Source organism: Suillus fuscotomentosus, assembly GCF_016647785.1.
Source record: "Suillus fuscotomentosus strain FC203 chromosome Unknown F5891scaffold_1, whole genome shotgun sequence".
In the NCBI taxonomy this organism is placed as follows: Eukaryota; Fungi; Basidiomycota; class Agaricomycetes; order Boletales; family Suillaceae; genus Suillus; species Suillus fuscotomentosus.
The window spans coordinates 2,578,324-2,598,198 of record NW_024539513.1 but is presented as its reverse complement, the minus strand read 5'-3'; the positions used below and the strand labels follow the sequence as shown (position 1 = coordinate 2,598,198).

The 19,875-nt window shown below is 47.7% G+C and overlaps 8 protein-coding genes across 8 annotated transcripts; 5 read left to right on the top strand and 3 right to left on the bottom strand.

Moving 5' to 3' along the window:
* The first annotated feature begins 467 nt into the window (after positions 1–467).
* Positions 468–2,751, top strand: F5891DRAFT_31707 (cytochrome P450). Its single transcript, XM_041371330.1, has 11 exons — positions 468–706; positions 760–856; positions 911–1,047; positions 1,097–1,222; positions 1,277–1,526; positions 1,576–1,698; positions 1,745–1,847; positions 1,901–1,987; positions 2,043–2,124; positions 2,181–2,303; positions 2,350–2,751. Exons 1-11 carry the CDS (start codon positions 690–692, stop codon positions 2,561–2,563), a joined length of 1,359 nt encoding a protein of 452 aa, XP_041234464.1. The 5' UTR covers positions 468–689; the 3' UTR covers positions 2,564–2,751.
* Positions 2,752–3,096: 345 nt separating this feature from the next.
* Positions 3,097–4,443, top strand: F5891DRAFT_1180453 (uncharacterized protein; the record flags this gene model as incomplete). The annotated part of the gene is made up of 3 exons (XM_041365934.1): positions 3,097–3,414; positions 3,494–3,598; positions 3,973–4,443. The coding sequence occupies 3 exons, from the start codon at positions 3,097–3,099 to the stop codon at positions 4,441–4,443; spliced, it is 894 nt and encodes a 297-aa protein (XP_041234463.1).
* Positions 4,444–5,202: 759 nt separating this feature from the next.
* On the bottom strand, positions 5,203–7,212 carry F5891DRAFT_1180452 (cytochrome P450; the record flags this gene model as incomplete). Its single annotated transcript, XM_041365933.1, has 11 exons — positions 5,203–5,416; positions 5,469–5,591; positions 5,648–5,729; positions 5,786–5,872; positions 5,926–6,028; positions 6,075–6,197; positions 6,247–6,496; positions 6,551–6,676; positions 6,729–6,865; positions 6,920–7,016; positions 7,070–7,212. The coding sequence occupies 11 exons, from the start codon at positions 7,210–7,212 to the stop codon at positions 5,203–5,205; spliced, it is 1,485 nt and encodes a 494-aa protein (XP_041234462.1).
* A 1,250-nt stretch (positions 7,213–8,462) lies between these two features.
* F5891DRAFT_1273339 (cytochrome P450) lies at positions 8,463–10,638 on the bottom strand (the record flags this gene model as incomplete). Its single annotated transcript, XM_041370133.1, has 11 exons — positions 10,330–10,638; positions 10,184–10,280; positions 9,993–10,129; positions 9,815–9,940; positions 9,511–9,760; positions 9,339–9,461; positions 9,190–9,292; positions 9,050–9,136; positions 8,912–8,993; positions 8,733–8,855; positions 8,463–8,676 (listed from the first exon to the last, which is right to left on the bottom strand). Exons 1-11 carry the CDS (start codon positions 10,476–10,478, stop codon positions 8,463–8,465), a joined length of 1,491 nt encoding a protein of 496 aa, XP_041234461.1. The 5' UTR covers positions 10,479–10,638.
* A 1,649-nt stretch (positions 10,639–12,287) lies between these two features.
* F5891DRAFT_1273338 (uncharacterized protein) lies at positions 12,288–13,181 on the bottom strand. The gene is made up of 5 exons (XM_041370132.1): positions 12,989–13,181; positions 12,823–12,930; positions 12,691–12,767; positions 12,565–12,628; positions 12,288–12,517 (listed from the first exon to the last, which is right to left on the bottom strand). The coding sequence occupies exons 1-5, from the start codon at positions 13,121–13,123 to the stop codon at positions 12,434–12,436; spliced, it is 468 nt and encodes a 155-aa protein (XP_041234460.1). The 5' UTR covers positions 13,124–13,181; the 3' UTR covers positions 12,288–12,433.
* A 687-nt stretch (positions 13,182–13,868) lies between these two features.
* Positions 13,869–14,918, top strand: F5891DRAFT_995632 (uncharacterized protein). Its single transcript, XM_041378329.1, has 3 exons — positions 13,869–14,583; positions 14,645–14,748; positions 14,805–14,918. The coding sequence occupies exon 1, from the start codon at positions 14,233–14,235 to the stop codon at positions 14,563–14,565; it is 333 nt and encodes a 110-aa protein (XP_041234459.1). The 5' UTR covers positions 13,869–14,232; the 3' UTR covers positions 14,566–14,583; positions 14,645–14,748; positions 14,805–14,918.
* Positions 14,919–16,275: 1,357 nt separating this feature from the next.
* Positions 16,276–17,206, top strand: F5891DRAFT_31463 (uncharacterized protein). The gene is made up of 3 exons (XM_041371319.1): positions 16,276–16,396; positions 16,441–16,561; positions 16,615–17,206. The coding sequence occupies exons 1-3, from the start codon at positions 16,376–16,378 to the stop codon at positions 17,040–17,042; spliced, it is 570 nt and encodes a 189-aa protein (XP_041234458.1). The 5' UTR covers positions 16,276–16,375; the 3' UTR covers positions 17,043–17,206.
* A 957-nt stretch (positions 17,207–18,163) lies between these two features.
* On the top strand, positions 18,164–19,280 carry F5891DRAFT_1135045 (uncharacterized protein; the record flags this gene model as incomplete). Its single annotated transcript, XM_041364785.1, has 6 exons — positions 18,164–18,316; positions 18,377–18,394; positions 18,453–18,600; positions 18,652–18,858; positions 18,917–19,113; positions 19,198–19,280. 6 exons carry the CDS (start codon positions 18,164–18,166, stop codon positions 19,222–19,224), a joined length of 750 nt encoding a protein of 249 aa, XP_041234457.1. The 3' UTR covers positions 19,225–19,280.
* Positions 19,281–19,875: the final 595 nt, after the last annotated feature.

The following is a 19,875-nucleotide window of genomic DNA, read 5'->3' as shown; positions in this document are numbered from 1 at the left end:
GGACGGACTCAAAAAATTCCATTTCCCGGTGTCCTCGAAGAGTTCGGGTCCGAACCGAGGATCAGATGTATGGCACTAGAACCACCGGTGTGTCTCGGTTATAAGTTTGGCGTACAAACTTCTATTTTTAGAATGGTGCCCCACTGTACACTTCCGCCTTGTTGACCTCCATTACAATGTTTTGTAAACTTATTAATGGTCGACTGTCCTGTGCCACGACAAATTCAACGGGTCATAGAATATTTGCCCTGATCTTAAGGTGGAGTCGAAATGTGTTCGCACTCGCACGTCCAAGTAATACTAACTTATCGCCAGGGCAGTCACATCAGGCACCAAGTGCTTGGCCTATACTATAGGAAGACTGCAATACGTGATTGGCTTCATCCGCGCATGGCCGCAGGTGTTCCATTTGTGTGTGTATAAGTATAAGTCAGTGTAATCATGCACTCTAATCTCACTGTACCCGCCGCTCATCATAGCACATCACTACCTCTCTGTTCTGGAATACTTAGGTTGCAAAGTAGCGGGGTGTCAGAATCGTGACTAGCCGGACCATTTCAATGGCGATCATCATTGCATGCACCCTTATCGTTATCTTAGCCAGTATCTGGACAGTGAAACGACGATATTAGGCTGCAAGGCGGTTGCCATTACCCCCTGGACCGCCTGGGCGTTGGCTATTTGGAAACATGATGCCAAAGTCACAGTAAGTCTTTTTCAAGGGACACCAATGAGATCTCTATCTAACCCCTCACGCAGTGCCCCGTTTCAATTCGCGAGATGGACAGAACAATATGGACCCGTGTTCTCGCTCAAACAAGGCCATATGATTTTCGTGATTATAGGACGTCATCAGGTCAGCATAATACAACACATTGTCTAGCCAGGGATGAAGCAGATCACGTCACAGGCTGCAGTGGATATCATGGAAAAAGAGGGAGCAAATGTTGCCGACCGTCCGCGTTCTATTGCAGCGCAAGAGACGTTGACTGACGGGTTTGGATTGCTCCTCGAGGGCACTGGTGAAAGATTGCGCCGGCTGCACAGGTACACATCTTGCTACCAGGTGCAATCAGTGAGACTGAATTTAAAGCAGGGTCTTGCATGCAGGCTTGCAACCCAAGGTTGCGGCAACCTACGAGCCCATCCAGACCAGGCATGCCAAGAATTTGGTTCTAGATATCTTAAATGATCCAAAGAACCACCAAGGTCATGCCATGCGGTACGAACTCTTGCTCTTGCTTGCGCGGTACAGGTGGTAATCCGAGTACTTAAGTTATTCAGCTTCGGTGGTCATGTCCTTCACCTATGGCAAAATTACTCCCACTTCATATGCAGATCCTGAAGTTGTTGCCGTCAATAAGGCTCTTGCGCGTTTTAGTCGAGCTATCCAGCCGGGAGCATACCTCGTGGAGACGTATCCAATCCTGCGTTTCGTCCCTGGCTACCTGAGTCAGCTGAAGGCATGGCACAAAGAAGAACATGCTCTCTATAACAGGCAGTTAGACGCGGTGCGAAGACAAATGGTTCATGATTTTCTTCTGATAATATATGTCCTTGCTCACCACTGTGAAGCGTGAGGGGAATACGAGGTCATCCTTCGCGAGGTTCATCGTAGAGCACCAGAAACAGTACCAGCTCGAAGACAAGGACCTGGCATACATTGCAGGAACGATGTTTGCGGCCGGTTCTGAAACGGTAAGCTCTTACATTCCATCGCGTCTTAAGTCGACAACTGTTGTAGACTGCGTTCACAATCACAATCATAATGATGGCTGCTGCCACTCATACAGATGCGCAGGCTCGCGTACAAGAGGAACTCGATAACGTCGTGGGGCGTACGCGGCGTAGGTTATCCCTTTTCTTTGTGCATCAACTGACTCAAATGACTCCTGATTAGTGCCGACGTTTGCTGATCAGGAAATGCTGCCGCAGGTTACCGCGTTCATCCTCGAGAGTCTCAGGTGGAGACCTGTCAGTATTGGAGGTACGTCTTATTTGAGTTTGGTGACGCGATGATGAACGACCACCTTTCACTACAGGCTTTGCGCATCGCGCGACGAAGGACATGATTTGGAGAGACTACCTGATTCCGGCAGGTGCGACTGTTATTGGGAACCATTGGTCAGTAGGCAATCATTTTCTTCCTCTCACCTTTACGTCTGACGCTCGTATTTCAGGGCTATCGCAAACGATCCGGAAGTCTTCCCGGAACCACACAAATTTAATCCTCAGCGTTGGATCGACGATGCAGGTCGTGTGCGCAGTGATCTCCGATTTTTCACTTTTGGCTTTGGCCGCCGGTGAGTGGTATCGTTCATCTCTCGACCATTTCTTATGCGTGACCAGAGTGTGTCCTGGTCAATATGTCGCGAATCGGTCGGTCTTTATCACCACGGCTCTTATGCTATGGGCTTTCCGCCTTTCGGAGAATCCTGCAGCGAAAATTGACACGCTTGCATTCTCGGACACTGCAAACATACGTGCTGCTCCGTTTGAGATATGTTTTGCGAAGAGGGTCGATGAGAATGTGCTCAGGGAACTATGCGCACCGGACAAATAACAAGCGTCTATTCCAGAAACTTATCTTTGTGCAAAGGAACTCTTCCCGTTGCGTTCTAGAGTCTTTTCGTTGTCTGTCCGACTCAAATTTCTTGTTACACCTAACTTTGTATGACTTCAAACAGGCATGATTATAATAATGAACTTGATCCCCTTGGTGTTACAACGCATCAAGTATCTCTCGATACACCGCAATACTCTCCAATTTGCGTGGCTGATAGTGAACCGTTTACAGACAGCTCCCGGGCAAACTGAGGTATGGTACTGAAATCCTATCATTTCGCCACCCCGCATGCGCTTTCTTTTTCTAGCTGGCCAAAACGAAGAACAGGCAGCAGACAACCTGAATTAAATGGCAATCGCGTTCGCTCTCCCTTTGAATGATACTCCTAGGATGTGGTACAGAAGCGCGGACTATTACATAATACCACGATGTCTCAGACGTCGGACGCGCCGCTTGAATCGTCTTCCAATCCCTTCGAACAGGACAGCTTCAGAGTCTTAATCACTTTACATTGACACGCTCTGTCGCCCATGTCAGGTTCATCAACATCACAGGATCTTCCCATAGCACTCCTGCCGCTCACATTGCAACAACGTGATGAGATCGATAGTAGAGTCTTACTTAAGGGCCAAGACCAGTCCCCCATCCTGAAGATTATCAGTGAAGATAAAGAGGACACCACATCGTATCTCTTGGACTACATGCTTGTCTCGATCATGGAAAGAACTCTTTTGGCAGCCAGTAGATTGCTCAAACGTAAACACTTGAAGGACATCTTGACCTGGACATGGCACAGGAGGAAACACTGCAGAAACACCCTCAACTACGGGAAATCATCCGCCACGCCTGTCAGACGCGCTCGTTCTATCACATAGCTGATCTCAGTGAGTGCTCATGTCATTTCCATAGACGTCCCTATGCTGACAGTCGCTGGAAACGCAGAAATATCTCAAATACACCAAGCTAGCGATACCGTGCGGCCGTCTCACGGCGAGAGACTTCTATCTTGTCACATCTACAGTCACATCTCAGGTCAGTTGTATCCTAGATGAGCACCGGTCAGACTTCCTCTACGATTCATTCGGCAGACCGTACGTTGGCAAGGCTGTGGACGGGTTCTACGAGTACCTGAAAATAACGACATGAAGTTCACGGGTGGCATGCATAGGCCATACTATGCTAAGTTCTGTTCGATCGTCCAAAGTTCTGGTACAGGAAAATCAAGACTAATGATCGAGGTCAGCGTTCCATGTTCGTATCAGGTGGCTAAAGCTTCGAATTTAGCTCCGGAACAAAAGTGTCATTGTTTTGTCCATGAACCTTCGTGATCCAAGTGATCTGGGCTTCCCTATGAGACTTTGCGACACTGGCATCGCACAAGCGCGGTCCAATGTTGTCATCTGCAGCCGCTCGTCGACAAGATGATTCCTATCTATTTTGATGATTCTGCCCTCGACTCTGATGATCTCAATCGCGTCTCACAGATGTTTATTTCCGACAAAAAGGGCAAGAATTGCCATGAGCATGACTTAGGGTTGGTCACTTGCACACATGATTCAATCCAGTGCCTATCGAATATCCCCTACATCGCTCTTGTTCTCGACCTGAATGTGAAACCGAAGTTTAACGCTACGTTCCCGGAGAAGGAGCTAAATCACACCGAAACAAACCGATGTCTGCGGATCTACGCTTCTGGAATAAGCAAAACCACATTTCCATTCTCGAGCCAACATCCCGAAGTTGCGAGCCAGCTGCTGCGTGGGCTTGTCTCTCGGCAGAAGGAAACACCATCCCAAACCACTCTCGAAGCCCTGGTCAAATTTGGGAGTACCGATAGGCTACTACGCAACTTGCAGTGGGAATTACAAGATGCATGACAATTCAATACAACTCGGATCGTACTGTACGATGGTAGTCAAGTGAAAAGCGATGCAGGGTGATTGCGCGCATGTTACTCAGGTTTATGATAAACAATGATTGTAGTAGCGCTGCTGCTCTGTTCGATTTGTCTCCACCCTTTGTAACCTTGCAGTCTTGCGATTTTTCAAGGAACTTTTTCGACCATTTTCTTTTTTGATTTCACGTTTTTGTTGATTAATCGACACTTGTGAACACACTACGGCGAGCGTAAGTGGAGGCTTCAATTGTACTAAGAGATCCACCGAAACTTCGTCATGGGTCACTACAACTGAGTCGCTATCGAACAAGATGCATCCCACAAATCGCGTGTTGCACGAACTATATGTTCAACAAGAACTCATGACAGCCTGCGAGGACAAAAGCTTTTGGGAGAAGTAAAGCAGCACAAATGAAATCGCGGGTGATAGACAGCATCATAGTAATACGCTATTGGCTGCCCATCGTGACGTCAGGATTGCATCACAAGAAGCGTCTCTGAAGGCGAGGGACGCCAGCGCCATCACACATGATACGAGTACATTGACGGCAGTCGCGTTCTTGAATTCAACGACACTCGATAGATTGTCACTCCTTCAAAGGATAAAGCCCTGTGAATCCGAGTCTAGGACGTGCAAAACAGAGCATTGGGAAGGCCATTCAAGGGACACAACCTTTCCGTGAATTCAATCTCTACGTTACCGTGTATTATAACTTTCAAGTTCCTAGATAAACGCCTTTCATTCCCCCGGTGCGCACAGTTCCCTGATCACATTCTCATCGATCCTCTTCTCCAAACATACCTCAAACGGAGCAGCATGTATGGTTGCAGTGTCCGAGAATGCAAGCGTGTCAATCTTTGCTGCAGGATTCTCAGAAAGGCGGAAAGCCCAGAGAATAAGAGCCGTATTGATGAAGATGGACCGAGTGGCGACATGTTGACCAGGACACACACTGACATTTTTAAGGCATGAGAACGAGTCGAGACATGAGCGATGCCACTCACCGACGGCCAAAGCCAAAAGTGAAAAACTTGAGATCATTGCGCACACGACCTGCATCGTCGATCCAACGCTGAGGATTGAACTTGTGTGGTTCTGGGAAGACCTCAGGATCATTTGCGATAGCCCTGAAGCACGAGTGTCAGACCCAAAGATAAGAGGACGAAAACGATTGCCTACTGACCAATGGTTGCCAATCACGATCGCACCTGCAGGAATCAGGTAGTTGTTCCAAATGATGTCCTTAGTCGCACGATGCGCAAAGCCTGTATTGCAAGGTGGTCGTTCATTATCACGTCATCACAGCTCAAATAGAACACACCTCCAAGAGTGACAGGCCTCCACCTGAGACTCTCGAGCATGAATGCGGTAACCTGCGGCAGCATTTCCTGATCATCAAATGTCGGTACTAGTCAGGAGTTATTTCAGTAAGTAGATTAACATAGTATAGGCGCAACCTACACCGTGTACGCCCCACGACGTCGTCAAGTTCCTCCTGTACGCGAGCCTGTGCATCTGGGTGAATGGCAGCGGCCATCATCATGATTGTGATCGCGGACGCAGTCTACAACAATTGTCATATGAGGACGCGATGCAATGTAAGAGCTTACCGTATCAGAACCGGCGGCAAACATTCCTCCCGCAATGTATCCCAGTTGCTTGTCTTCGAGCTGATATTGTTTCTGGTGTTCTAAAATGAACCTCGCAAATGATGGCCTCGCAGTCCCCTCACGCTTCACAGTCATGAGTGAGGAAATTTGTCATCGCAGTAAAACCACGAACCATTTGTTTTCGCACCGCGTCCAACTGCCCGTTAAAAAGAGCGAGTTCTTCCTGGTGCCATGCCTTCAGCTGACTCAGGTAGCCAGGGACGAAGCGCAGAATTGGATACGTATCCACAAGGTATGCTCCTGGCTGGATAGCTTGACCAAAACGCACAAGAGACTGATTGACGGCAACGATTTCAGGGTCTGTGTATGAAGTCGGAGTAGTTTTTCCATATGTGAAGGACATGACCACAGAAGCTGAATAACTAAAATCCTCGTGTTACCACCTGTACCGCGGGAGTAAGAGCAAGAGTTCGTACCGCATGGCATGACCTTGGTGGTTCTTTGGATCATTTAAGATATCCAGAACCAGATTCTTCGAATGTCTGGTCTGGATGGGCTCGTAGGTCTCCGCAACCTTGGGTTGCAAGCCTGCATGCAAGGCCCTGCTTTACATTTAGTCTCCCTGACTGCACCTGGTAGAGACAAGATACCTACCTGCGCAGCCGGCGCAATTTCTCACCACTGCCTTCGAGAATCATTCTCAACCCACCAGATAATGTGTCTTGGACTGCAATAGAACTTGGGCGGTCGGCAAGATTTGCTCCCTCTTTTTCCATGATATCCACTGCAGCCTATGACGAGACCTATTTCATGCCTGGCTAGCCGATGGATTGCTTGATGCTTACCTGATGACGTCCTATAATCACGAAAATCCTATGGCCTTGTTTGAGCGAGAACACAGGTCCGTATTGTTCTGTCCATTTCGCGAATTGAAACGGCGCACTGCGTGGGTGGTTAGATAGAGAGCATGCTGATATCCCTCGACAAAGACTCACTATGACTTTGGCATCACATTTCCTAATAGCCAGCGTCCAGGTGGTCCAGGTGGTAATGGCAACCGCCTTGCGACCTGATATCGTTGTTTCACAATCCAGACGGTGGCCAAGACAATAAGGGTGCATGCAATGAGAATCGCCATTGAAACTTTGAATGATTGAGCTTACTGATAGTTATCACAACCCAGGCCTTTGCATCATGTTAAGTACTCCAGAATCGAGCGGCAACATGTTGTGATGTGCGACGGGTACGCTGAGATTACAGTGCATGATTGCACTGTCAAGTTCGACACCTGCACGGATCCATCGGACATGTGAGTCATGTAATACTGTCTTCCTTCGACACGTACGTACTAGTCCGATGACTGCCTGATTAGTGTGGACGCGTGATTGATCGGATTGTTGGATTAGAGAGTACCGGCTCGAGCGGCGTCGAGACTGACAAAGCGTCTGCGGCAGCGCGATTAGTAAGTCGGGCCCTACTATCGATGACCCGGTAATGCAAATTGATACACATAGAGCCTTGAAAGTTAGTGCAAATTGTAGCTAGAAGCTTAAAGATTTACTCTAAATATGATTTATGATTAAGAAATACCATAGTACATGTTTTTGTGCAAGAATTATAGTGGTATCACAGTGAATATAGTACTTTATGGGTGCCTCTTGGACTCGAGGATAGCTTGATTGCGCTCGTCATCCAACGTCGCTCATCTCCAGGTACGTCCATTCTCTCGAGACTCCAACACTAACATGCATAAACCAGACGTTCGCGGAGGATCGTGAAAGAAAATTGTTAAAGGGTTGAAGGACAGGCATGTTCGGGAACATCTTGTCCAAATTGAATTCGGCTTTGAAGTGCCGAGTAAGATCTGAGCGAGAGACGTCTCACAGCTTCAGGTGCTTCAGAGGTGCCTCGAAGTGAAGGTGAAAAATTATGGCTAATGGGACTGTCAGCCGCATTAAACACTACCGTGACCGAAACCATGAGACTGGGAAGCACACAATGAAAACCGTGTCAACTTTGAGAGCAAATTCAAATTATCTACTGCCTGTTTTCCGATTTGGCCAGCTAGAAAAAGAAAGCGCATGCAGGGTGGCGAAACGATTGAATGGTAAAGGGATAGGACTTCAGTAACACATTTCATTTTGTCCGGGGGCTATCTGTAAACGGTTTGTGATCAGCCACGCAACTTGGAGAATATTGCGGTGTATCGAGATATACTTGATGCGTGGTGACACCAGGCAAAACCAGTTCGTTCATAGTATGCCTGTTTGAGGATATGTGGAGTCAGGTGTAACAAGGAGTCCGAGTCGGACAAATAACGGAAAAAGATTCCCGAACGCAGGACGAACTCCTTTGCACAAAGATTCAAGTTTCTAGAATAAACACTTTTTATTTGCCCGGTGCGCACAGTTCCCTGACCACATTCTCATCGATCCTCTTCGCAAGACATATCTCAAATGGAGCAGCATGTATGTTTGCACTGTCCGAGAATGCAAGCGTGTCAATCTTCGCTAGAGGGTTCTCCGTAAGGCGGAAAGCCCACAGAATAAGAGCCGTGGTGATGAAGATTGACCGATTCGCGACATGTTGACCAGGACATACTCTGACATTTTCAAGTAAGGAATGAGAACGGGTCGAGAGATGAACGATGCCACTCACCGACGGCCAAAGCCAAAAGTGAAAAACCTGAGATCACCGCGCACACGACCCGCATCGTCAATCCAACGCTGAGGATTGAACCTGTGTGGTTCCGGGAAGACTTCAGGATCGTTTGCAATAGCCCTGAAATACGAGCGTCAGACACAAAGGTCAGAGAATGAAAATGATTGCCTACTTACCAATGGTTGCCAATCACAGTCGCACCTGCCGGAATCAGGTAGTTCTTCCAAACGATGTCCTTAGTCGCACGATGCGCCAAGCCTGCAGTGAAAGGTGGTCGTTCATTATCGTGTGATCACAACTCAAATAAGACGTACCTCCAAGAGTGACAGGTCTCCACCTGAGACTCTCGAACATGAACGCGGTGACCTGCGGCAGCATTTCCTGATCAGCAAACGTCGGCACTAATCAGTAGCTATCTCAGTCAGTAGACGAACAAAGAAAATGCATAACTTACGCCGAGTACGCCCCACGACGTTATCGAGTTCCTCGTGTACGCGAGCCTGCGCATCCCTGTGACAGGCAGCAGCCATTATCATAAATGTGATTGCGGACGCAGTCTACAACAATTGTCAACTTATGACGCGATGCAATGTAAGAACCTACCGTATCAGAAGCGGCCCCAAATATCCCTCCTGCAAGGTATTCCAGTTCCTGATCTTCGAGTTGGTACTGTTTCTGGTGCTCTAACATGAACCTCGCAAAGGATGGCCTTGCCGTCCCCTCACACTTCACAGTGGTGAGCGAGCATATCTATCATCACAACAAAATCACGAACCATCTGCCTTCGCACTGTGTCCAAGTGCCTGTTACAGAGAGCAAGGTCTTCTTTGTGCCATGCCTTCAGCTGACTCAGGTAGCCAGGGACGAATCGTAGGATTGGATACGTATCCACAAGGTATGCACCCGGCTGGATAACTTGACCAAAACGCGCAAGAGCCTTATTGATGGCAACAACTTCAGGATCTGTATATGAAGTCGGAGTAATTTTTCCATAGGTGAAGGACATGACCACCGAAGCTGAATAACTAAAATCCCCGGATTACCACGTGTACCGCGCAAGCAAGAGCTAGACTTCGTACCGCATGGCATGACCTTGGTGGTTTTTTGGATCATTCAAGACATCTAGAACCAAATTCTTCGCATGCCTGATCTGCATGGGCTCGTAGGTCTCCGCAACCTTGGGTTGCAGGCCTGCATGCAAGACCCTGCTTTACATTCAGTCTCGCTGATCGCACATGGTAGAGACAAGATACCTACCTGCGCAGCCGGCGCAATCTCTCACCAGAGCCCTGAAATAACACTCCCAACCCGCCAGACAACGTCTCGTGCGCCGCAATAGAACGTGGGCGGTCGGCAAGATTTGCTCCCTCTTTTTCCATGATATCTACCGCAGCCTATGACAAGACTCATTTCGTGCCTGGCTAAACGATGAATTGCTTTGTACTTACCTGATGACGTCCTATAATTACGAAAATCCTATGGCCTTGTTTGAGCGAGAACACAGGTCCGTATTGTTCTGTCCATTTCGCGAATTGAAACGGTGCACTACATGAGGGGTTAGAGACTATGTTGATATCCCTCGACAAAGACTTACTATGACTTTGGCATCACATTTCCTAATAGCCAACGTCCAGGCGGTCCAGGCGGTAACGGCAACCGCCTTGCAGCCTGATAGCGTTGTTTCACTATCCAGACGCTGGCTAAGATAATGATAAGAGTGCATGCGGCAATAATAATCGCCATTGAAATGGTCCGGTTTGTTGATAGTCACGATTCTGGTACCCCGCTACTTTGCAACCTAAGTATTCCAGAACAGAGAGGTGGTGACGTGCTGTGCTGAGCGACTAGTACAGTGAGATTAGAGTTCATGATTATACTCATACAAACACAGATTGAACACCTGCGCGGATAAATCGGACCTGTGCGAGTCACGTATTGCGGTCTCCCCATAGTATAGGAACCTGATGACCACCCTGGTGACAAGCTAGTAGTGGACGCGCGTGTTCCAAGACATTTCGACTCCACCTGAAGATAGATCTTCATGTCGTTCCCGATGACCCGCTGGATTGATCGTGGCACAGGACCGTCGGTTCACAAAACATTGTAATGGAGGTCGACTCGGCGGAAGTGAAATGGGTCACCATTCTAAAAATAGAACATTGTACTCCGAACTGATGAAGTCATTTGCAAAACATCCCCAGTTCTGACTTCCTAGTGCAAGAAGCTTGATGCCTTGCGAGTCCCTACTCTCCAAGTTGCGTGGTTGCTCATGAACCGTTTACAGACAGCCCCGGACAAAATGAAGTATGGTACTGAAGTGCTATCCTTTTACCATTCAATCGTTTTGCCACCCTGCATGCGCTTTCTTTTTCTAGCTGGCCAAAACGAAGAACAGGCAGCAGATAACTTGACTTTGCTCTCAAAGTTCACGCGGGTTTCCTTGTGTGCTTCCCAATCATGGTTCCAGTCATGGTAGTCTTCAACGCGGCTGACAGCCCCATCAGCTATAATTTTTTTCACGCTCCCTTCGAGGCACCTACGCTGAAGCACCTTAAGCTATGTGACACCTCTCGCTTAATTCTTACTCATTTCAAAGGTGAATTCAATTCGGACAACCTGCTCCTACAGAACACGCCTGTCCTTCAGCCCTTTAACAACTTATCTTCTACGATCCTCCGCGAACATCTGGTTTATGTATGTTCATGTTGGAGTCTGAGAGAACGGACGTACCCAGAGATGAGTGACGTCGGACGATGAGCACAATCAAGCCATACCCGACCGAACGAACCTTTTCGTATGTGTCAGTTTTATATATCTTTTCTCATACTCTCCCCGTATGATAAAACTATGTTGTCGATCTGAAAATGTAAGTAATCGAAAAATGGACCTTTCAGGTCTTCAAAGCTTCAGGCCTCAGGTGTGATCTCGCAGCGAAGGCGGCTGAGTCTCAAGATATCACCACATCTACAGGACTCTTGCAACATTCATGATGAGGACTTCCGGGTCCACAATGTCCCACATCATGATGATGGAACGGATGCTGCACATGCATGCATTCGAGGTAAAAATTGACATTATTCAAGAACTTACATAACCCCCCTTCTACAGCGGACTCCTGGCCATCATCGTAATCCTTTTGCATCCCGTTCTCTGGGTCACCTATCACCATTCGCGGACATCTGACATAGACATTGTACAGTACGACGTTGCTCACAGTACTTATTTCTCGCTGCTCACCCTAACGTTCTGTTCGGCTGGCTCCATTTGTTATTCCCATTACTTGTAACCCTTCTGATCTGCGCAAAATTACTGCAAAGCAGTCTAGACACTCCCGTAGCAGGTGATCGGCAAAATGTGTGCGTTTATGCCTCAGGGAGCGTGATTGAAAATGACTCCCTGAAGACATACTAGCACATGTAAATGGGTGAAACGATAATGGGAGGTGCAGATATGCTGCGCTTTGCTTATTTGCGATATCTGGGCTGGATCCACGTACCCTCCTCAAATGATTTGCCGATAGCTCTATTCTACCTCACTTATATCCCTAAGAGAGTCAGACCAAAGCAATCCTATTCATCAACGCACGCATATGCAACAAAAGAGACAGAACAAAACGTAGTACATATATGCAAAAACACATTCTATAGCTCAGCGTCGGCATGCCTCCGCAAGCTCACGGTGGTACCTAGTGGCAAAAACTAGACAACTGGTTGGAGATCAGCAACACGGGTAAATTCCCACTGCTGGCGAGAAGTTCCTGAGACGTGATTCTCGAGTTTCGCCTGTGAACGTTATGAGCAAAAGGGTTTGAAAAAATCCACCAACTTACTTCATAGTGCGTCGCACTTGGAATGGATATCACAAGGTTCGGGTCCCCGAGAGTGTAGCTAATGCTGTACATTTGAGTCGTTAAATTAGCAAAAATAAGATGCTAAGCACTGAGTCAGATTCTCACGTATAAGTATCATCCTCGCGTGGAACAAGATCGACGATAAACGCCTGCCTGGTGTAAACGACTGGTTCATCCGAATCCTGCGCAAGTCTACATCAACCAACAAGCAAATGAATGAATGTCGGTCTAGCATACCTGGGTCGCAGCAGCAAAGAATCCATTTCCATTGCTGCCGTTGATGCTGGACTGAATGGTGACAGTCTTGTTGGAGGACACTGGCCCGTATTGTTGCTTGACCACCCACTGGTAGATGTGATGCGTAAGAACTAGTCAAAAGGTGGGTGCAAACGCATATAGATACCTGTTGAGCCACGCTGCTATTGTTGTGCCAGACTTGAATGGTGTTGCCTTCAGTGGTATGGAAGTCCCTTAGATCAAGCAAGAGGTCTCTGCCAACGTTTCGGATAGTATACACTCCATCGGTGGAAAAGGGCATTGTATAAGATGTAGGTTGCGAGCAGTGTGATGATTCGATAGTGAGACGAAGAATTGACAAGGAAAATGTTGGGCTTTTATACGAAGTATCTTGGGCTATTTTCGACAGATGGGGCGGCAACAACACTAGTCTTGTGGACCAGTGGCCTTGTCTGAGAAGGGAATGCAAGTCAGTGTGACAAGGCGTGCGTCTAAAAAGTCCTATCGCATGAACGCGTTGTATCATCCCCTCGGAGCACATAGAGGCGAAAATATCTTGTTTATCTGGCAATGTCGTCCCGATGTGCCTGTGATGTGTGGGCTGTCAACTCTGTTGCTGACATGATTGCGAGGGAGGGCAAATTATTAGGAGAATTCTTGCGACCGTCTCGCGGGAAAGATGTTTCCGAGATTTGGGGCAGGTGGTATTTCAGGTGAGAGCGCAAGACATAGCACAAATTTTGTGCAAGCTGCTGGAGCAGGATGGTTCAATACGAGCCTCACCTATGATAAGTATACATCACTTCAAAACATGCATAACAGTTCGCTGCTCAAATTATCCGTAGTACTAGTGTATAGGTCAAACCAGTCACGACTCACGAGCCTAACATACGGTACAGCCTGTCCTCGTTCCTTGTTTCTGGTTTGTTTGTCAGGACGCGACGCGTTCGTGAGGACTTCTTAGAAGCACGTACTGTTTTTGGTATGTGCGGAGTTTTAAAGCTGGCACTGGTCCATGAGACTTATTGAATTGAACGATGTTGAATTGGCTGACTACGCTACTGATGGCCTTCGCAGCTACAGTTTCGCATGGGCCACACCACCTGTACTCACGGAGGATTATATAACATTACCCTCCGAGTGCTATATATCGCATCTTGGCTATATCAGCTCCACCGGTGTTGCTGGTCTACCGGTAGCATCATTTCTGTCTCGGACATCGTGACATTACATGATAGTCAACGTTTGCATCGGTTGTCTCATGGTGAGTATTTAAATTTCTGGCAGTCCAGCAGCTCAAGCTGCAGCTTGGCACGTGCTACTGCAATGCGGATGGACGAGGGAATTCAAGGCTGTTGATCACGAAAAGGTGTGTATTCATGTCGTTTTTACACTGCTGACAAGTTTTTTATGCTCTTCCATCGCTTCCCCTTCACATGTTTGTGCACGTTGGCACACATCTCGGCTCACTCTTGCTCATATCTGCATACTTGCGCACATCTGCAACTGTCCCTGCTTATCTGCGCTTGTTTGCCCTTGCCTTTGCTGTCGTTCGCACCTGGTGATTATGTCCCAGACTCATTTGCATTAGTTTGTGCTCCAGGTCGTTCGTGCAATCTACGCGCATCTTTTTTCACGTATCTCTGTATGTACATCATTGACAAGTATCCACATATCTATCTGTCAGTCACTACTTGCGCGCTGCGCCTTTCACTTTACGTGCTTGCGCACATCTGTGCTTAACATGTCTTAGGCTGCGCTCTGAAATTTAAGGTTTAATTTTCACTTGTCTACATACTTGTTTCCGCAGGCCATCACTCACCTTTGCTTGTCTCTCCATGCTGCCCCTCATTTGTGCTTACCTGCAGCTATCTATGTACATTGTGTTGGCATCACAGCAAATCAGCATGGCGAGCCTAAGCCGAGCTGAAACATCACTAATGTGAGTCATGTAATACTGTCTTCCTTCGACACGTACGTACTAGTCAGATGACTGCCTGATTAGTGTGGACGCGTGATTGATCGGATTGTTGGATTAGAGAGTCCCGGCTCGAGCGTCGAGACTGACAAAGCGTCTGCGGCAGCGCGATTAGTAATTTTATTTCGGCTATGTAGAAACCCGACAGCATTAAGTAGTTTACAATTTGTACACCTGTACTTCGATCGACGGACGGTAAACTCAGCACAGATTTGTCGTTCGTTGGATTGCACAAAACCGTGCGGTTCACAACACGTCATCATGATAACGAAGGTCACCATTCTAAAAATAAAATGTTGTGCTTCGGCCACAGTGTGTACTAACAAAAAATGCATGCATCGGGCCTCTGCATGGAGCACTTAAAGTTATACGCGACCGATGGGCCTCACGTGCGCGCACGTCTTTCATAGGCCCACATATTCCGGCGCATCTCCTTCCACCCGTTGGTCATCCGGAGATTCTGACGAAGACGAGTGACACCGGCTCTGCCACCCAACCTTACTGCCTCCCGCGCAGCTGAGCCTTTGTTGCCCTCAAACAGCGAATCGAATGCACCGGCGGCATCCAAACCGACACTATGTAGGACCATCATTACCTCACTCACAAACTCCTTACGATGATGACTCGCATTCAGATGTTGGGCCTCAATCACTTCCTGCAGCTTATGCTTCACAAATAGAAGGAAAGTCAGGCGTGGAAGAGTTCTTGGAGAGAGAGGAAAGGAGAAGGAAACTTCAGGAAGAGGCGAGCGAACCGGTGATTCTCTCGGGAGCTCTGCTGTGCCGTTCACGCCAGTTTCTATACCCGAGCCCAGCATCCCCGTGGCTGTCGCGAGGTCATCGTCTTCCACGATGCTAGAACAGATCGTTTATATCTCTCTAACTCCCATTGTGCCCGGCCCAAAGGTCAAACGATACGACAGGCATGTTCCCATGTACGCAAATTACACTATGTCGAGTGAGCTGCTGTTTTAATCCATACTCACAGAAATAGTGTTGAAAGTCATTCAAGGTTAAGAAAGGTCTTTTGGACTGTTCAGGGTAAGCATACCAGTGAAAGAGACAGTGATGAGATTAAAATACTCCCCGTAGGGAGCTTGCTGCAGCAGAAGGATGGGGGCCGCTCACGCACCCGGAAGGCGCCTTGTTCTTCTATCAGCCATCTAAAGTGTGTCCGCCGCCTGCTCCCAGTACATGACTTCACTCAAATCACACACCAGAGGATTTTCACTGATGCCAATGTTCGAGATCCTAAAATCAGTGTCGAGATCAACAAAGCTGTTGAGACGGCGTACGAAGGCACGCGGAAGGCAAATATCCTCTTGGATCCATTCGTCGAGTTCACATTGCGGAGGGGAACAAAAACTGGGGCCATTACTTTGTCGACCACGACAGACGTATCATTTTCTGGTTCGATGATTACGAATCTCCTGACCTTATGAATAATGTTCGAGATGTAGAGCGCAACAGTCACATCAGTAACTTCTTTCCATGGAGAGCATTTGTTTCGAACCTGTCGCTCCTAGAGTATGCATTGGATCCACAGTATTGGTTCGTATGACCTCTAGATGTAGGCATGTTTCATCATTCAACCAAAGTAAATGCGTTCATCATTTGTTCCAGCCCTTTTTGACTTCCCAGGATTTACATACCGTGACGTTGGAACTTGGCAGGAGACATATTGAGCTATTTCCAAACAAACGCGTCCTTCCAGAAGACATTGTCGTGACGCTCAAAGAAATTGACATGCATTCTCATGTAGGTGAGTACGGATCAATAAGCGTTTCACGTCGTATATGATTGACATCGTAATAGAAACCACCACTTCTGAAACGGGCCTAGCACCTTTTGCCTCAAGTGAAGTTGCGAGTATTGGCGACCACCCTTTTGAAGAACTTTATTGTTCTGGTGATCCTATTCCATCACAAGTGTCCCAGTTTGCACTTGTGGATTATGACGTCCTTGACACCAGACACGCATCTCCGACAGCCAGGGTTGTTGCAGTGATAGATCATCACGAAGATGAAGGACAATACAAGGATACTAGTACAACTAATCCCAGGATAGTCGAACCGGCCGGAAGTTGCTCGTCTCTTGTTACAAGATTGTATCAATCGTCTTCCAACCTTTCCATACCCCCAGAAATGTCCACGCTCTTGCTAAGTGCTATTTTAATCGATACTCGAGGCCTGAAAGATGGGGCAAAGCTCTGGGTGTTGGCAGGGAGGCAGCTGCGTTTTTAATTCCCAATTTCCTTGTGGCGCACAAGGAAGAAGTCTTCGCATCATCAAATAACTAGACAATCATCCACCTCCCTTCTGTCCAGTCTCTGTCCGAAACGTTAGGGGAGAAGAAACTCTCTGTATTCCATCTCAGCACGCGGGACATGCTGCGGAGAGACTACAAAGAGTACTCATTCAGCAGGCCTGCATCCGAGGATGCGACCCAATCTTTCAATACGATAAGAGTGGGTCTTGCCACCGTTCCACGTCGGCTTTCCGCATTCTTTACATCATCGAGTTATCCTATAAAAGAAATTCAAGATTTGTTCGACGAAAGAGATCTTAGTGTTCACGGGATACTCACTACTTTTCGGAACAAGACAGGCAAGGGAAGGCGGGAGCAACTTTGGATAGTCAAGGCAGATGAAGGCATCGCAGAGAAACTTTTGCAAGGTCTCGAATCAAGCGAAGAGCTTAAACTGAAAAGGCTCGATTTCTCAAAATTCGTGGGCAACGCCAACACGGCTAATGAATCTGAGGATGATGATGCTGAAGAAGTAACGGCTGATGAAGCGCGATTCGGGGATTCGTTTGTTGCGAGGGCGTACAAGCAGGGTAACGTGAGTGCGACGAGGAAGCAGACTGCCCTCATTCTCCGGAGGCTTATGGAAGGGGTATAAACTCACGAGGTGATTGTTTGACGCAGTTTGAAACTCTCTCATACCTGATATATCCGATGCATATGTATGAAGGCACGCAATGAAGCCATGCAAAGTTAACGATCACTGTCGGATTGTCCTTGCGTTTCTCCGCAAGCAATTAGAACCTTTGCCCCCTCGTTCATGACACGGTTGCATATCCAACTAACGCGTTCAAGCGTGGTAAGCTCTTGGAGCCTTCCTTCACACAGGATCCTTGTCAAAACTGTGGTTTGTGCAGGCTATGGCTCGCATTCAGCAGCCCACTCTCCACTCTCCACTCTCCACCGTCCACAAAATCCACATTTTGAGTCACTTCTATGGCCAGTGGAAAGCGTGTCTGTTTGTCACCCAGGTAAACAATAAGCACTTCATATCCCGTGTTGTCAGTGGTTCTCTTCGTTCTACCTCTTACCATCTTTCGAACTGTTCGCACCTCACATCATGAACAACCACATCCCTGCACTCGATTGTCCAGCAGTCGTCAATGATTTGGCTGATCGTCTGGGCTCTCTAAGCCGTTTTCTCGACGGTATCAATGACCTTATGAAATTCAGTTCCTTAGGAGATCACGAATTGCAGCGCTACGGTCGAAAGGTCTTGCCCTCACAATTAAATCATCTTTTATAGTCAACTGACGATTATTTTCCCGTGCAGATCATCGCTCTGACTGAAGTAAGTATAGTTTGAAATTTCGCAAACTCTTCCAATACTAATGCTTTCGGTATTTAAGGGCGCACGTATGACATTGAGACGCGAGGGAGTGGCCCTGTACCTCTTCGTTCTTTGTTCAGAGGAACTTTTGCCGTACAAGTCGGCGTACTTCAGGTTTCTTCTTTGGATCAGACGCCGCAGGCCCGCGTTTCCTGCCGACATTGGGGGTAAGCATCAGTTGTTATTTCGTTGGATTTCCTTATTCACCGTTTGTACAGATCGAATTACTTCTCTCTTGTCTGTTCTAAAGACTAATTTCACTATACGGTTCGGGGGAGTTGACACTCGTGCCCAACTGGGCATCGAGGAGTTACTAGTGCCAAATGACGCACTAACCCCTTGTGAAACCGCCATCCAGGCTGCAGGACATGCTGCTATTGCGTTGTCGCCACGGAAATCATATGCGGCGTCGGACGTTATGTTACGTACGTGAAGCTGCTGCGATAAGTATTCAGGGGACCTATATTGACCAATATTTTTTAGCACCGGATGCTTTGGCGAAGAACAAGCGGAGAATCCAGGAGCTCGCACGTTATGTGAAGTCACCAGCTGCGAATATGCCCCCACCAGTTTCTCGGGAGTACCTGCCGAGCAAGAACTGGGAGGCTCCTCAGCTTCGAAGGCCATTCGTTCGAACCAAAGCTATACGCTGCGAGGTTGTCCCCGAGAATCAATCATCGGTGGAAGATCTGGACGATTGGGAGCCTCCTGGCGTTCGAACAGAAGCCATATGCTGTGAGGTTGTCTCCGAGATTCAATCATCGCTCGACGATCTGTTCACCCTGGACTGATTGCTACCACGTTGTATTTCTATTTCATCAAAACCAAAACATCAGTCCCCTTTCGTTACATGGTTGTTCCTCCAAGTTTGAATTTGTAATTATATATCCATCGCCCATCCCATTATCGACGGACAATCCTCTTTCTTCGGCTGCGACACCACTGGTATCTGAAGTCTAGAGTCCTTTGCCCCATCCCATCTGTATGTCATGTATATATATACCCCTTTCGTTTTCTCTGCTAGAGCCGCCTTGGGATGTCATCTCATCGAAATTAGTATTCAAATCACTCTGATTGTTGTCCAGCTTCTACACGGCACGCCCAAATATTTCACATCACAATCAGTGACTCGAACCCGGCCGGTTGGGCGCCAAAAGTGCGCTGAGATTTTGAGTTAGAACATCGCCTGCTCAAGTTTTCACATGGAGTGGCATTTCTGACCCAGAAACTCGGAGTCAGCTATGGATAGAGAGGATGGTGCACTGGTGATAAGAACTTTTAGACACTTAGATGAATGTACGTTTAGCGCAGAACAACAACGGCACGAGTCTCGACGAAAGGGGGCATATCAGAAGACCGCAGAATTGTGTTGGGTCAGCGGAGAGAAACAGGATTTCAAGCTCGAGGGATAGAAAGACTACCGGACACAACGCCGAGGGCTC

What these genes read in the sequence shown, in the direction of transcription:
- F5891DRAFT_31707 (XM_041371330.1), top strand. An exon ending in CACCAAGGTCATGCCATGCG is followed by an intron (nt 1,223 to 1,276) that starts GTACGAACTCTT and finishes CGAGTACTTAAG; the next exon opens with TTATTCAGCTTCGGTGGTCA. An exon ending in ACTGTTATTGGGAACCATTG is followed by an intron (nt 2,125 to 2,180) that starts GTCAGTAGGCAA and finishes CTCGTATTTCAG; the next exon opens with GGCTATCGCAAACGATCCGG.
- F5891DRAFT_1273338 (XM_041370132.1), bottom strand. Translation starts at nt 13,123, where the DNA reads ATGCCCTTTTCCACCGATGGAGTGTATACTATCCGAAACGTTGGCAGA. An exon ending in ATAGCAGCGTGGCTCAACAG is followed by an intron (nt 12,931 to 12,988) that starts GTATCTATATGC and finishes CACATCTACCAG; the next exon opens with TGGGTGGTCAAGCAACAATA. An exon ending in TCTTTGCTGCTGCGACCCAG is followed by an intron (nt 12,768 to 12,822) that starts GTATGCTAGACC and finishes AGACTTGCGCAG; the next exon opens with GATTCGGATGAACCAGTCGT.
- F5891DRAFT_995632 (XM_041378329.1), top strand. Translation starts at nt 14,233, where the DNA reads ATGCTCTTCCATCGCTTCCCCTTCACATGTTTGTGCACGTTGGCACAC.
- F5891DRAFT_31463 (XM_041371319.1), top strand. Translation starts at nt 16,376, where the DNA reads ATGTTTCATCATTCAACCAAA. An exon ending in TGTTTCATCATTCAACCAAA is followed by an intron (nt 16,397 to 16,440) that starts GTAAATGCGTTC and finishes TTGACTTCCCAG; the next exon opens with GATTTACATACCGTGACGTT. An exon ending in TGACATGCATTCTCATGTAG is followed by an intron (nt 16,562 to 16,614) that starts GTGAGTACGGAT and finishes ACATCGTAATAG; the next exon opens with AAACCACCACTTCTGAAACG.